Here is a 16,230-nt window from a genome sequence, read left to right on the forward strand (position 1 = left end):
GCAGCGTTCTTTTGAGCTTATTTTAGTCATACGGTGCCCACATTGAACTGCGGTCTGATTAGTAAGTGAAACCATGGTTCCCTGCTTATAAGAGACATCTCGTAGAAGAGACAGAAACTGCTCCCCACTACGTGTCTCTTATAAAGGGGTTCAACTGTATTTCTAAATTGAGTCATTCATACTAGGCTATATGAAACAACAGCAAAAAGTTTGTTACAAAATTTTGCAGGGCTGTACCTCCCAAGTTTTCCATCTCACAAATCCTTGCATGCCTTTTGAGAGCTTCTTTTTACACAATCTTGACAACTGCATAGCAAATAACGAAGCCACGCAGAGAACCAGCTTATCCAAGAATCTTTCGGAAAAGGAAAACAAGCCTTCATTTAGCCTGGTGATTGCAATACGCAGTCACTTCAGGACGGCACCTAAGAACTGTCATTAATATGCGACAAAAACTGCTTTTTGGACACCACAAATATTCATTACTCCTTGGTCTGGGTTTCTCAGTGCTATGAAAACAGGCAAAACATCTCATTGGTCACGTGTACACATAAAAGAAGCATACAGAAAAATTGAACGATGGTTCCTAACAGGTGCTGCGTAGATTGCATAGAAAAGATTTCAAAGAATGCTTAGAACTTTACAAGAATGTGAAGGCAAAAGCCTAGTTGGAGTAGTTGGTGAGTAGTTCCTGTGGTTTGATGTGCTACGCAAAAACTGAACACCAAACACAAAGTAGACAGGACACGTGCTAACTTGCAAATGATTTTATTTCATATGACATGGGCTTATATTCGTGTGATCCTGTAGAAATTGACAAAAGCATAAACTGAGGGTGCAACAAATACACGCATGATAACACATTTGTACGAACAAAGTTAAATTGTCTTTACAGCACTTGTTCTACATTCTACTAGTGTACAGCGCTATTCAAGTGGGAGTCACGCATACGTTTGCGCTCTCTTTGATATGGTACACGTGCAGTAATATCTTCACAGCTATGTTTTTTCCGCTCAGTGGCTTGTTTAAACCGTGGTTAACAACCGCAGGCACGGCAATGAGTTGGTAAATGTGCACCCTCACTATTCCTATAACTTCATGTTCTATGGCTCTATCATTAATGCAATGACTCCTCTGGCTGAGAGACCTTCTGTAAGACGGTGGGATTTAATAGGCAACACAAAGGATATAGCAATTTGAGTGTTTCTTCCCACAGCCTTACCTCTTATGTTCACAGGTATGAGTGAGTGAAATCGCACAAGCTTACACTGGGAGAAGGGGCCAATGGTGATCCTGCATGTCTCGGCAACCTTTTTCATACTTTGGAGCACTGTGCGTGACATCCATTTTTTTTTCAGATTACGGTTGTCTTTTGCTTTCTTCACTCCTTCCGCATTTTTTAGAAATATTCTAGCCACAGTGACGACAACAGCGCTCGATGAATTGGACTAATGAAGCCTGCAAATTCGATCGTTAAAACTACATGCATCTTGAACACATTTTCGTAATGCCGATTCTGGGAGTTCTGGAATGGAATGTGGCTTTTCAAGGGTCAGCAGTTCTTGTGCAGCAGTTCTAGTGCAGTTTACATTAAAAGTGGTGTCAGTATACCTAATTTTAATGAGGCAGTCTTTCGAATGAACCTAACGTGTTTTGTCTGCAAGACTCTTTTACAGATGATATCTAAATACTGCAATTCATTGTCAGCAGGTACTTTGTAGGTGAAGGCTCAGTTTCTTCCGCATTAATTAAAAGCTCTAAAATCTGTTTATATCATGACAAAGCAAGTTACCAGGGTTAGACTCCTAAAAAACTATTAAAAGGTCGTCAACGTATTGAAAAATGGTAGGGACAATATCACAGTTCATGTTTAATGATGCCCTGACTATAATTGTTTTTCTATTTTAGGATTCTTCTCTTTTATGGTTGACAAGTGAGCATTTCTGAGCAGCTTTTCTGACAGACTGCCAAACATAGGACCTTTTATCACGTGAAATCTTTCATGCTGAACAAGATGCCCTTTCGAAGCAAAGCATGCTTAGATGAACGTTACTGATGTAGGGCTTTCACCACAGTGCGATGTAAGACTACACCAACTTTGCCTTCCAGGAAAATCTTTTTTAACATAGACAGCAAATACAGCTTTTCACCTGTGTGCAAACCCTCATGATCAAGAAGTCTCGTTCTCAAAGTGAACCCTTCCTATCAGGCATAAAAAATGAAGCTTAGCATGAAGCTTAGCAAAAATGAAGCTTAGCAAAAATGATTCTTAGCACAGCTTTTTTGGCAAATGCTACATATTAGGTTTTTCGGTGAAGTTTACTGTTCCATAATTAACTATGCGGTTTTAAAAGGGCACTGACAGGTGCTACACACTAGGGCTTGTTGCCAGAGTGCAATTTTTTGTGATTAATCAGGTTTATCTCACAAAAAAATGTCATCTGACAGATGCTACAAATTTATTGCTTCTTGTGAGTGCAATCTTTCATGAGAAACTAGGCTTCTTCTGCTTGAAAAGCACTTTTGACAAATGCTACACGTGTACAGCATCTCACCAGTGTGCTTTCGTTCATGATCAACTAGACTAGCCTTTAGAGTAAAGCTCTTCTCACAGGTGCTACACACATAGGGCTTCTCACCAGAATGCGATCTTTTATGAGTGACCAGGTGGCACCTCTGAGTGAAGCTCTTCTGGCACATGCCACACATGTAGGGCCTCTCGCCAGTATGTGATCTTTCATGGATAACCAAGTTATGTTTTCGAGTGAAGCTCTTCTGACAAATGTTGCACATATACGGCCTCTCACCAGAGTGCCATCTTTTATGATTAGCTAGGTGACATCTTTGGGTAAAGCATTTCTGACAAATGTTACACATGTAGGGCCTCTCGCCAGTGTGCACTGCTTGGTGAGAAACCAGGTCGTTTCGTTGAACAAAGCTCTTCCCACAGATTCCACACACAAAGGGCCTCTCTCCAGTATGTGATCTTTCATGGATAACCAAGTTATCTTTTCGAGTGAAGCTCTTCTGACAAATGTTGCACATATACGGCCTCTCACCAGAGTGACACCTTTCATGATTAGCTAGGTGACATCTTTGGGTAAAGCATTTCTGACAAATGTTACACATGTAGGGCCTCTCACCAGAGTGCAATCGTTCATGGGTAATCAGGTCTCCTTTTTGAGTAAAGCTTTTTTGACAGATGCTACAAATGTAGGGCCTGTCGCCAGAGTGAGATCTTTCATGAGTAGTCAGGTGGCTTCTTTTAGTAAAGCTCTTCTGACAGATGCCACACACATGGGGCCTCTTGCCAGTGTGCAATCTTTTATGGGTAACCAGGGTATTTCGTTTGGTAAAGCCCTTCTGACACACGCTGCACACGTACGGCTTCTCACCAGTGTGTACCCTCATGTGGGTGTCCAGAGCGGATTTCTCAGGGAAGACTCTTCTGCAAACAGTGCAGATGTTGGGTATCCTAGTGGTAGACACTTTGACATGAGTGGTCTGCTGGTTGCATTGCTGAGAGGACAGGCAACAGGAAAGCTTCTCTTCAAACTGGATCTCCTTGCTGTCATCGGTAAAATACCTAGGCGGCACATTAACAAATGATTAGAAGAAATTGCATAGAACATTGTAATAAACAAGCTTGCAAACGCTCCCAAAGCAGACACTGCTGAAAATATGTTTTGCACCTATGAAATTTATTCTTCCAGGTTTCTCTGAGCATTAATTTACAGAATCTCCTTATTGACTAGCAATTAAAAAAGCACAGATGCAGGTATCAAGTATAGACCACATCGAGACTTCCACATTTTGCATTTTTACCAAACAAAAGTTAACTAATTCACTCGTCACAATCTATGCCTGCAATGCCAATCAGACCATAGTCTTTTTTAAATGATTGGAAGTTTGTTAGACTTATTACCAGACACAAGTATACCCTTAGGAATTCCTAAAATGGTGACATTTGTAAGCTTTTTTATGAGTTAACCGAAACTGAGTGTTTTACTCATTGGCAATTGTAATTGTGGAATGTGTAGTCCTTGTCGTGTCCTTGTCACGTGTATCTCTGTGTCTTTGTCTTTCTTGCGCTGTTTTGCCTAGATGGTATGTGTTAGTTTCACGGTGCAAGGATGAAGGAGTGCCAGCCAATACTAAATAATCAGTCCATATTAGCAGTATATGTAAAATAACCATTATATGGAATTGACATGCTTGAGAGTGGTTACTATACACGTATAGGACTTTTTCCAAACACTGGTAAGGGTCTTGACTGCAAATGATAGTGACACTATTAAAGGTTAGAAGTGTCACAAATCCTCAAGAGAGGAATAAGAAGCATGTGAGAAGAGCACTCAGCACCTCCCTCATTTCTGAGGGTGCAGAGTGTTATAAAAAGCAGAAAACGAACTTCAAGAATCATGCTTCATAAAAGAAGCTTAAACCCTGCGCGACAGAAAACAGCATCGTGTGAACAAAATAATGAGGCAGCTATGGCACTGCGACGCTGCTGAAATGCTTCAGAGGATTTTGAATAGGGGGATCGCCGCTATCCAGCACTAAGAGCACGGTAGTTGCGGAGAATGAAATAGGCATGCCGTCTAGGTGGATAATCAGCAGTGAATGCGACAAGAGAAAGATGTAGAGGATGCTGGAACAGTGACAACCAGCTGGCTTGGTCCTGTTTGAATCTTGGCCGAACCAGCACTGTTCACAGCAAGATACATCTAATCGTTTTTTACTGTAACAGTGTTGTGTATAGCTAAAGTCTTTGTCTGCGATTTCCACATCACTCTTTCAGTTAATCTGCCTTAGGTAGTATCTACCTACTAGTGGCTTTATGATGTGTAGTTTGTTGTCTGTCCATTCTATCGCTGTTGCCAATGCTTGCAGAGTAAAAAATTTCTCCCACCTCCCCTCGAGGGAACCCCTGTGTAGATGCGACGCATAGGGAGTTCCGTTATTGTTTCCGTTAGGTTGATTCTCCCATCGCGTGAAACGTGCCGTGAACCCCCTGCCGCGGCTATGACGCAACACAATCCAACACAATCCACTTTAATCCAATCCAATCCAAGCCAATCAAATCCAATCCAATGCCCCTCGCGAGAGTGTTCGCTATCGGAGAGGAGAGGGGGTGAGCGGCGGAGAGTGCAGCTCGCGCGGCGAGGAGAATGGGGGAGGGGTGTGGACGGACAACAACAATGCCGTATGGAGGGACAAGGCGAGTGAATGAGATGCAGTCGCATCTAAAACACCAGGGATGCCAACCCAGGCCACAGGCAGCCCTATGGTGTATCTCACGCTGAACTTGTCATTTAAGATGAGGTTGAAAGAATGCTTCAAAAGACATCATCGAACCTTCGTCGATTCCAGGTCTCCACATGTAGTGTCGCTTAAAAAATTGGGCCCATCTCCCCGCGAGGGGGACTCTAGTAAATGCGTCGCATAGGGGGCGGGTGTATTGCGTTAACGTTTAGTGTTTGGGGAGTTGGTGGTAGTGAATGCGTTGTATCAGCAGCTTCTTGACGTAGTTTGAATGAGTCAAGGATATAAGGCGCGTTCGTAGCCTTTGATTCTGTGTCGGTTTTGTGGCGCAGTGGGAAGAGCACCATGTACCTCGCGTTCCGCCCACACGTAGTGAATGCGTTGTATCAGCAGCTTCTTGACGTAGTTTGAATGAGTCAAGGATATAAGGCGCGTTCGTAGCCTTTCATTCTGTGTCGGCTTTGTGGCGCAGCGGGTAGAGCACCATGTACCTTGCGTTCCGCCCGCAGGGTCGTGGGATCGAAACCAGGCGCCGGTAACTGTTATTTCTTTTTATAGTGTAGGGGGAGGGGTGCGGACCTGTTGTTGAGAGCGAGGTGGGTAGCGTGATGCGGGAGAGGAGGAGTGGGGGAGAGGGCGCACCTGCGCGCTGAGCTGTTGCGAACGGACGTCGGACGCTACATGTGAGTTAAAGAAATGCTCTGCATTTAAAAGAATAATTGGAGCTGGTGGTTCTGCGTGGATTACTGACCACTCAGCCAGATCACGAAAGACGCTTATCAGTGCCACACATTAACGGCCCGTTGGACTGCCTACACAGCGCCAAATTTTCTTATCTCTAGAACTCCGGTCTAATTATTTGGCAAACTTGAGTTGGGGAATCAGACTGCAAAAAAATTGTTATACAGTAAAAGCTCTTTAATTCGAACTCGGTTAAGTCAAAAATTCAAATTTCAAGTTCATTCGAACTCCCACCCTCGTCCCGGCACAGCCCTGTACATTTCAATGGGGGAAAACTCCCGATAATTTGAACGCGTTGGCAGCCAGAACGATTAATTAGAACTATGCTCCCCTGGTTTCCAAAACTCCTCGCAGAAGAAGTCGGCCCAGAGTGATTGCAATGGGTTGAGAATCCAAACCAAACCTAATTTACTAGACGCAAAACAATGAAACAAAAAAAAAACAACCGTGTGGCGCGTGCACTACGCTCCTACAACAGCTTATTTTGCTTTTATACAGGGCGCCGCGCCACCAGCGCCAGTGCTCCAGTGCATGCCATTATTATTTAGGAAACATTATCTACGAAATCACCTCCCACAAACGTGTAGTTGCACCTAATTCGCGATAACGGGTCCAGAGGTGGCTTCTTTGTGTTCTGCCCGCGCAGTGTGGCGCGATTTCTATTCATTCTAGCGCCCTCCCGATAATTCGCACTCCGCCTAATTCGAACAATTTTATGGTCCCCTTCGCGTTCGAACTAACGAGCTTTTACTGTACCTGATAGCTTTTACCAATTGAAGGTAATGCCATTTGGCCTCTTTAACTACATGGATTCAAGTGGGCGACCTGCTTGTGTTACCTCAACGATGTGATTGTGCTTTGCCCCATAAAGTAAAAGCTCGTTACATGTTCTACCTAAGACTGCCTCTGTATCCATTTACACCGATGATATCTGTGTCTTGGCTTCGGGTGGGCAATGGGACGAGGGCATACCTCCGAAAGCAAGGAGTGAGCATTTCTAGTGACAAGTGCGCAGTGGTTGCATTTACCCGCAAACCCATGTTCTGATATCTCATAACCATCAATGGAAAGTCAACACCTTACTCCAGAAACCACAAATTTCTCGGCGTGGTCATCGACAACAACATGTCATGGAATGCACGTGTCTTTCTTAAAGAAGAAACTCACCGCCATCGCCCACATTTTCAGATTTCTCGCTCGGAAGACGTGGAGTACATCGGTCAGAGGAATGCTGCAGCTGTACCAGGCACTTTTCCTGGAGTTTTGCATAACAGCTTGCCAGCGATATTCAGTACATGCTCCCCTAACCTTCAGGCAATCCAAAGCATCCAAACGCAGGCTCTCCGCATGTGTCTTGGCTTGCCGTGATGTGTGTCAACAATGGGAACAATATACATTGCCCAAGACCATCCTATAGCGACTTATGTGACTGCTGAGACGTAGCTACGCCTACACATCACGCTCCTTACAAGGCTACCATGTCACCAACTTGCGCAGCTACCTTGAAGTCGTAGAGGGTGCCTAGCAAATTGCCTAATTCAATTTCCCTGACTTTTTCAGGTTTTTCCATGACCATTTTAACTGAAATTCCCTGACCGATACGACACGCGCCATTTTGTGGAAATGGTCCGTGAAGCATATAAAAAGTTTATTTCCCAATATAAAAAGCGCAGAGAAAACACATTCTATCATAGGGAAAACACATTTGTTGCAAGTGCCCTAATTCTCAACATGCACTTTAACTTCAGTTTGAGGTTTGCTTGCCTTCAGTTACGACTTCAGAGAGTTTATTTCACCTTGCGGGATAGAAGCTTCAAGTTGCGCTTCAGCGAGCACCTTTTGCTTTTTTTCTTGATTCTCCTGGTTTGACATGCAACGTGACCCGCATGGTGCGCTTTTGCACGCGATTCGGGTGCGTCGGCGTAGCGCGGGCGATTTTTTGACGCCCGCGTCGACGATTCGCGCGCGCGGCAGCTTCTGCCTCGCTCAGAAAATGACGCGCGTCGCGCGTGGCAGTGAGGAGCCTGACGACTTGCGCCAATGGGGAGCCGCGCGCCTCACAGCGGCAGTTTCGAAGCTCTCGCGACCATAGAGTATGCTCGCGACAGCCGGCTGGCTCCGCCAGAGGTGTTTAGGCTTACCACCCCGGAAGGTATTGCATGGGCACTTTCACTAGCGGCGCGGATGATGTTTTATAGTACCGTTTTCGCCCCCATTATAAGCTCCTTTACCTCACAAGCAACTTCGTACGTGCCTTGTACGGCATTTTAGAGAGCGCTTAGAAGCGGTCGCTCGAGCTCCCGTCACCACTTCGCTCTGGTCCCTAGAAATATGAGCTAGTCCGCCGTCCGCGCGCCTTCTCTATGGGGAGGCGTGTCCGCGCAACACCACCTTAGGTGGTGTTGGTCCGCGCCGCTGATGCACGCACAGCGCTGCGCAGAGGGCGCTGCCAGCAATCGGAGCGCCCGAGCGGCGGGAGCGAGAGCGGCCGCCGGCCGTCCAGTGCCGCGCGCTACTGCCGCGGAGAGCGGGCGCGCATGGGGGTTTGACGGCCAGTTAGAGCGGTGAAATCCAGCGGCTCGGGGTACATCAGCTCACAATTGAAGCTGCGATAGAACTACTATAGGACCTTTTAATTTTGGCGGCCCAAATTTTTCGCGAATCGGGCTACGGAGCCTAGGCTATTTGCGGACGCTTACCTTCGCGAGTGAGACCGAAGGATGAAACCGCAGCAACGAGATTAGCCGTTTCGCTGCCAGCGCTGGAACCATTATTTCGCGCATTGTTGAGACAATGAGATCCGTTCCAGGAGAGCCCGGCGGCGCCACACGCAGTGTTTGTGCTAATTGTGAAAACTACGTGGTTATCCCCGAACGTCATGTATTGAAGGTGGTCTGCATGTACCCGTCCTGGCTGACTCGAGAAAAAAGAAAAAAAAAAAGCTGTAGCGAAATGCTTTACCAAAAATTCCCCCCGCATTTCCCCGAGGGGGAGAATGTGAAAGTGCGAATGCACGGTTGTCGGCCCGCTTGCGGCGCTTGCGCTCGGCCCCCGCAGCCCACCGCCTCGCCGCCTTCTCTTCCATCTCTTCCATCGGGTTTGTAGTATCACGTGTACACCACGCAGTTATCAAGCCGCTATAACGCCGCTGAGTCGCCAACGCACGCCGCTGACGACGTAGTTTGAATGCGTTAAAGATATAAGGCGCGTTACTCACACTGATATCAGCGTGGCGTCCGTGGCTTAGTCGGTAGAGCGCCGCGCTGCGGCCGCAAAGTCCTCGGATCGAAACCTGGCGCCGGATGCTGTTTCTTTTTTAAATATAGAGGAGCACTGCGGACGCCGCCGCCGGCGGTGGATGGTTTGGGGTCGCTTATAAAGTGCATTCGCACTTAAAAAACCCGTTCCTAAATACTTCTGGCCGAGCCCTCCTACTTCCCCTAGGGAGGGGGGGGGGGGGGGTAAAGGAAGGCATATGGTCATTGAAATAAATAAGCCTTAAGAGCTTATGTTTTTAATAGAGAGTTTTAGTATAGCGTTTTAGCTGTAGCGTTAACGTTTTGCGGGCCGCAATCGCGAACGGATAGCGCCTCGTTATGCTATGGTTAGCGTGCCCGCTAACGCTATGGGCGCGCTAAAGTGGTGCTTTCCGCTATACTAAAACTCCCTATTTTCAAACAGCCGCAAGTAAAATGATTGGCTATAACACAGATGTTCTCCCTTGTTGCTTTCACTGCGTGCGTCTCGTGATTCACTCCGAGTATGCGGGCAATCAAAAAAGAAAAAAAGAAAGCCCTGTGTAATGAAGAATGCAAGCGCAGTTACTGTTTGGCAGCCTGATTTTAGTGAAAAAGTTTCCCGCACTCTTCAAGGTAGCGAATTTTCCAAATCGTGTAATTCACAAAAATTACAGGCGCGCAAAATAGACGCTAGTACCACAGTTTCTGTCTGTTGATTGAAAGTGCCAAAAACATCATATGCGTGCGTACATTCCTATTACTTTTATTCGGCATTTACATTTAACAAATATTCCCAACTGAGGAGGCAGCGTTCGACGTGCGATGGGGCCTAATTAATGAACGATGCAAATTGGTCAGATTCCGTTCAAGCTTCAAAGCATATACAGTAATCCCTCGTTATAACGAAGTCAGCAGGACGGCGGAAAATTTTGTTATAAGCGGTATTTCGATATAAGCAACCGCTCGAGAAGAGCTTAAGCAACTGAGCTTTAATTGCACCACAACTGCAAGGAACCAAAACACAATGTATTCAGAGAATAACAACTTTATTCGGGTGCAAAAAGGGAAGCGAGTTTTGGCTGTTTCAAGTTTTTGTCGGGCACGAGCAACCCCATCTCCGATTAGACCAGCAATGCATGAGGCCGTGGTCGTCGTCCATAAAAGTGTCAGTGGCTGTGGCCAATTTATAGGGAGGCGTGCGGGCGTCACGGAATGATACGCGAATTTCGCGCTGGAAACCGCCGCAAATGCTGTGGCTATAGAGTCTAGGGTTGTGCTTGTTGCGCTCAAAAAACGATTACCCGCTCACTCTGGGCACACAGCGCAATCATGAAAACTGACGGTTTTAGCTCTAGAGGCTTAGCATGATCACTGGGCAAATTTTCCTCGAGGTGTGCAGCCGTGAAGTTTGCCAAACAAGCGCTTTTCGGCGTTCCCTCGTCAACAACACTGCTAATTCTACGGTTCGAGTGTCGGTGTTCGCACACCGTCGCGCCCACGCCATTGATCAATGTCTAGGAACAAAATTTAAGGACCGTACCACGCAGTTGGACCGTTTGTCTAAAGTCGGTTGACGCAAATTGAGCATGAACTGACTCCAGAAAATCGCCCGGGGAAAGACCAGCTTGCGTTGACCGGCCATGTTGACCGCCTGACTTGCCGATGGATCGCCGCCAATGGGCGACGCCTCCGCTCGGCACTTCGCTCTGAGCGGGTCAGGCTCTTCGAGCGCTTCGGATAATGCGGCCTAAAAAGCATGCGTTTGGGTTGGGACCAGAAGAAATTTCGAATAAAGCGATATTTCGAATAAAGCGATCTCGTTATAACGAGGAAATACTGTATTTGACTCCCAAGCAAAGAGGAGTGAGGATGGTTCCAAAGCGCCTCAAAAAAAAAAAAAAAATTATGAAGCGCCCACACACAACACAAATATTTTCACGCGCTATATATCCACGAGGTCGCGGGTTCGATTCCGGGCCGTGGCGGCCGCTTTTCTGATGGAGGCGAAAAGCAAAAACGCCCGTGTGTACGTGATTTCGGCGCATATTAAAGATGCCCAGGTGGTCAGAATTAATGCGGAGCCCTCCACTACGACGAGCCTCATCGTCTTCGTTGCGTCGGCGCATTAAAACGTCATAATCAATAAATCTTTCATCTGAATAAACGTTTATTTGGTGTCTGTAAGGTTATAGGCCGCCCCTTAAGTATTAAAATTACATGTTGCACACCATGGCGAGAGGTTCCGCCTGAAAACGGCTACCAATTCCCGCATTTCACGCTGGAAAGTGCCGTACCCCTCTGTTCTGGCGTGATTAGTGGGCGCTTGCTTCTTCTAGCAGCAGTGCCGGAATTCATTAATGTTACTCACGCAACTCTCACACCCAAACAAGCTTTGTCGGAACTGTGTATCGAGACGACTTGTTTTTAAACAGTGCTGCAACATGCAAGTTTTTTGGTTCATACGACATCCCCATTGATGGCACATGCACAAGTCCAAATTAAGTAGCATGCTGAGTTACAATGCGGCCCACACTTAAGAATTCTCTGTTTCCGTTCATCGCTGCCATTTCTAGCTTTTCCTTGTATTTTACAAAATGTATACGTAGTACCTTTAAGCTGGTCACAGCTGTTTCTTTATTCAGGGTACGCAGTCTATACGATTGATGCACATTCCGTGTCTCCCTCGCGCTGTTTTTTTTTTTTTCTCTTTTTCAGGAGGTTAATTAATTACATTCTCAACTTCGCTAACCACGCACATTCGCACGCGATCAACCCGCTATTGAAAAGAAAACTGCGCGCAGGAGGTTACTGTTGGCGTTCACAACCTCGCTAACCGTGTACGTTTGCACGCGATGAGTAGCGCCTGCTGTTGATTAACACGGAGACGAAGAACGGGGGAGAGCATTGCATCGATGAATTGTACAAAGCTAAGCGAAATGGCTCGGATAACCTCACTTTTACAATTAAACTCCAATCAAAACCCTGCGAGTACTCGCGTAAGGCGGCCTGAGCGCAAATCAAATTCGACGGCACTGCCTTGGTTTATGTCGTTACAGGGTGGTCAAGTTTAAGTTGAGAGGTTTTATTATAAAAACGCGCTTAAATGTCAGTAAAAATCACCTCTACAGTGATGTTATGCACCCAGAAAAAAACGAAGGAGGTGGTAAATATTGATGTCGGTGGCCTAATTAACTAATATTCATTACTTATCTTTTAATGGCTGGAGTAAACAGGCATGTTTGTATTGCAAATTTATGCGCAATCGTGTTTATGCGCAGTATCATTTAGTAGAAATCTTCAAGCGCATCTGTACTCCGAAATATTGAACTGCGAAGTTTAATTGTCGTTCGCATGATTACGTATGCAAGACAGTGAGGACTGGCACGAAGCCCCACCTGCCCATCCCACACACTTTTGTCACGTGCATGCCGTGAATGGTCTTAAGGTTGACTACGGGATGGAGGCATAGACAAAAGTGATAACTGGCGCCCTTTCCGTCTTGGCTGGCGTTATCGCAATCTGCAGTACTCGGAATAGCTATCGAAACACAGAAAAAAGGGGGCGGAGCTCTGCGCCGGTCATCGTGGTCTAGCATGCGTAATCATACGAAGGGCAATTAAACTTCGCAGTTCGGATGCGGTAGAAGAATTCTGCCGAATGAAACTGCGCAGAAACACGATTGCGTCTAACTTTGCAAAACAAACGTGCCTGCTTACTGCAGCCAGTAAAACTATATTAAACAATGTTAGTTAATTAAAGGGGTCCTGAAATACCTTCCGCCGATGCATGGATGTACATGTAACCAAATAAGACAATGTATTAGCAATCTCCTCCCGCAAGAATTTTGTTAAAGCGATGAGTATTAGCTGAGAAATCGTAAATCAAAAACCGCGCATTATCGTCGCGCCGCGTTTGCTCCTCTTTTCAACTGTTGACGGCGCGCGAGCACTCCCTCCCATGATGCTGCGCTAGTCAGCGGTGACGTACTTCCGCATTACGCTCCTCCGACTGCCGTCTGCTACGGGCAAGTTTTGTTGACACCATGAATTCCGCACTCCGCTCAAGGATGGATAAGCGAACGAAAAATCTGGCCGCATGTGTGCGGTGGCCTGGCCTTGCCCTTTCGCGGTGTGCGTTGCTGCAGTGCAGCACGTGACTTTTAATCGGCGGCGAACTCGCAGCCGCTGGGGAGGATCTTGCGCTCGGTCCCTTTCATGCATTGCGCACTGTTTATCCAAAAAGCGCCGTATCAGATGTGGCCCCGCTGGTGCCGGGTCTTGTTTTGCGGTGGTGGTAATTCTTGCCGGCGCCATGTGAAAAAGACATTTTAAACCGATACAGAACCCGTGCACAAAACGCTTCAATCATGTGACCAGTTCAGCTTGGGGCGACGCGTGGTGGAGAGCGGCAACGTTGGCAAAACGTGCTCCGGCGCGGCTCTGAGCTTTCTAGCGCTGGAGCGAGCGCCTTTCTTTGACGATCTCAAACATCGGTTGCCTTGGCAACAAGGCACAAACCGCCCCAGAGGTCAGTTACGGCTGCGTGATCCCGGTTCAGCTCTGGGCCCCACCTCGCGACATGTGGGCACTGCAGACGTACCACTCACTCTCATTAGGAAGTGTGAGATGCGTTTGGCATTACAGGAGGCGATGGTGTATGTGTTGTGGACGCCTTTGTTTCGCGATGAAATGCGACGTTGTGCTTCTGCGGGTGGATAGTGCTTCCCATGGTCTGGATTATCTTTCTCGAGTGACGTACGACTCAACCTCGCATGGGGTATGTGCAGTGTGCGTGGCTAAAAGCCATCTCGGCTTGCGCGCCAGAGTTAAGTGACTTGCTGTTCGTCCCCGCAAACCGCGCGCGAGGTGAGTGCCGAATTTACAACGGGCAGGAGGAGGCAACCCATCGTCTGTCAATTGCGGTTCAGACTTGCAACGCATGTTGTGACGTTCTGTTCGTTCGAAACGCATCTCTGGATTGTTTTGAAGTGGAAAAAAATTTATCCGTCAAACCCGGGCATTCGGCTCAGGGCGTTCTCTGCGATTGCACGAAAGAAGTGCCACGGGGCTTCAACGCTTTCTTTATGGAACGTACTCCGGTAAGAGAATATCCATGTCGTGTTATGGCCGTGTTGCATTCCATACAAACGGTTAAGCGTTTGTTTACACTTGTTTCGTTTGTCGTAAAATGTCCAAGCACTCCGGCACTACGCTCGCAGATCAGCCGGGGAGAGCTGAGCAGACGACTCATGTCTTTGCCGGAAGTGCGTGAGAAAGTCGCCCAATAGCAGGATGTCTAGGTCATGACGAACATCTGGGAACCGATGATGTAGACATGTGAAGATGGCGGCGTCCAAAAACACGAAGGAAAGGGTGAGAAAAAAGCGACAAACTTTGCAACAAAAGTGTGAGCTTTCCGCTGCGCGTAAAAGAGTAATACTTGGCCCAGATGACCTTGACGACCCAATCTAACGATTGCGCTACTTCATTTAGTGTGCTCAAAATGCCTTTCAGGGCCCCTTTAAGCCACTGACATCAACAGTTAGCACTTTATTCTATGTCCCCCAGGGCGCATAACTTCACTGTAGAAGTGGACTTCCCGTAAATCTACGCGCCTTATTTAAAAAAAAAAAAAAACACCTGTTGACTTAATTTTGATCCGCCTGTATATATCTGAGCAAACGCTCTGCATATAAATTAGTGCGCAAGCAGAAATTGCGGGACATATTATGTGTACTGCAATTTCTGCTTCCGCACTACTGCCATTGTTTAATAGTATGTCACATGTTTGTTTAATAGTGTTAAACAAACACGTGATCTCGCGCAGTCGTGCGACTCCTGACCACCGCAACTACGAGTGAAAACCTTTGCATATCTGCGTAAACAAGTGCGCAAACAGGTAGGTGGATCGGCACCATACTGCACAAATAGTGGGAAAGTGTACACTTATAACGCTGTAGTACTCGTTAGACACAAAACGAACTAAATCCAAGGTTATCCCCGGCGTCTTCTTCACGCGACTAGCGCAGCCGAATGCGACGAACGAGCAAAGCATTGCTGATTTCTACCGTTTTGTAGCGTCTGAAAAATATTCACGGCGAACTAAGCCATAAATGCACTCATGCAAGCGTGTAACATCGCAAGACTTCCAGCAGGGAGCCGGCAGAACGCGACCAATGCGGTGCGGCTGCTGCGCCGGAGTGAGTTTTTTGCCCAAGGCAAGATGGCGGCCGTCGGCGTCAGTTCTCGAGAGCCGTCTCCACTCCAGAAGTTCTTACAACCTCCTTGTTTCTACCTGATGTTCAGGAACGGTGGACGAGCCCTACTGCGCATGCGCCAACTAGACATCAAAAAACAAAAAAGTGACTTTTTTTTTTGCCGGACGTGACGTCATGATTTAATAAAAGGTATTGACTACAGGGACGGGGCCCGTCGCTTTAAAATCTGCACTACAGTGACGGGGCCCCGTCACTTTAAAATCTGCACTACAGTGACGGGGCCCCCTCAATATAACAAAATCAAAACCAGCCGATTAGCCGCCGTTTCTCGTTCTGGGATTTAGTGTAGTGATGTACAAAGGTTACATCGTGTATGTGCTGTTTTTATCTGGGGCTCGACCTGGGAACGGACGAGTAGAACTAATCTTTTCAGACGTGTGCGTGATGGTGGTTTGTCACTATCGCATCTTTTTCTGCGACAAGTAGTCAATAGATTTTATTTTTTGCGTGAGGTGAAGGACCCCCTACTTCGCACTGTAATTCAGGTTAGGTTAGGTAGTTTTCTGCCTCAGTTTGTTATTACGTCATCCTTGTGTTATACCGGAGGACTTCACGGATATCTAAAGGAAGTCGTACAGGCAACACAATTTGTATGTTCGCGCTTTTCCATGGAGTATTTGACTTCAGTGTCGAAGAAGAAGTTGTACAAAGATCTTGTTGAAATCTGCTTTCCTGTGCCACTATACAGATCCATGTTTCGAAGTGGAC

General features: G+C 46.8%; 1 protein-coding gene across 1 annotated transcript in view; it reads right to left on the reverse strand.

Annotated features, from left to right (window-relative positions):
• Positions 1-752: 752 nt before the first annotated feature.
• The window catches only part of LOC144153636 (uncharacterized), a 38,074-nt gene continuing 22,596 nt past the window's right edge, over positions 753-16,230 (reverse strand). Inside the window, exon 5 of the mRNA XM_077685288.1 lies at positions 753-3,586. Coding sequence (XP_077541414.1) covers positions 2,452-3,586 — 1,135 coding nt within the window. The 3' untranslated portion in view covers positions 753-2,451. The remainder of the gene's footprint in view (positions 3,587-16,230) is intronic.

Source organism: Haemaphysalis longicornis, unplaced genomic scaffold (assembly GCF_048455015.1).
Source record: "Haemaphysalis longicornis isolate Haplotype H1 unplaced genomic scaffold, Haemaphysalis longicornis Haplotype H1 scaffold_9, whole genome shotgun sequence".
Taxonomy (NCBI): domain Eukaryota; kingdom Metazoa; phylum Arthropoda; class Arachnida; order Ixodida; family Ixodidae; genus Haemaphysalis; species Haemaphysalis longicornis.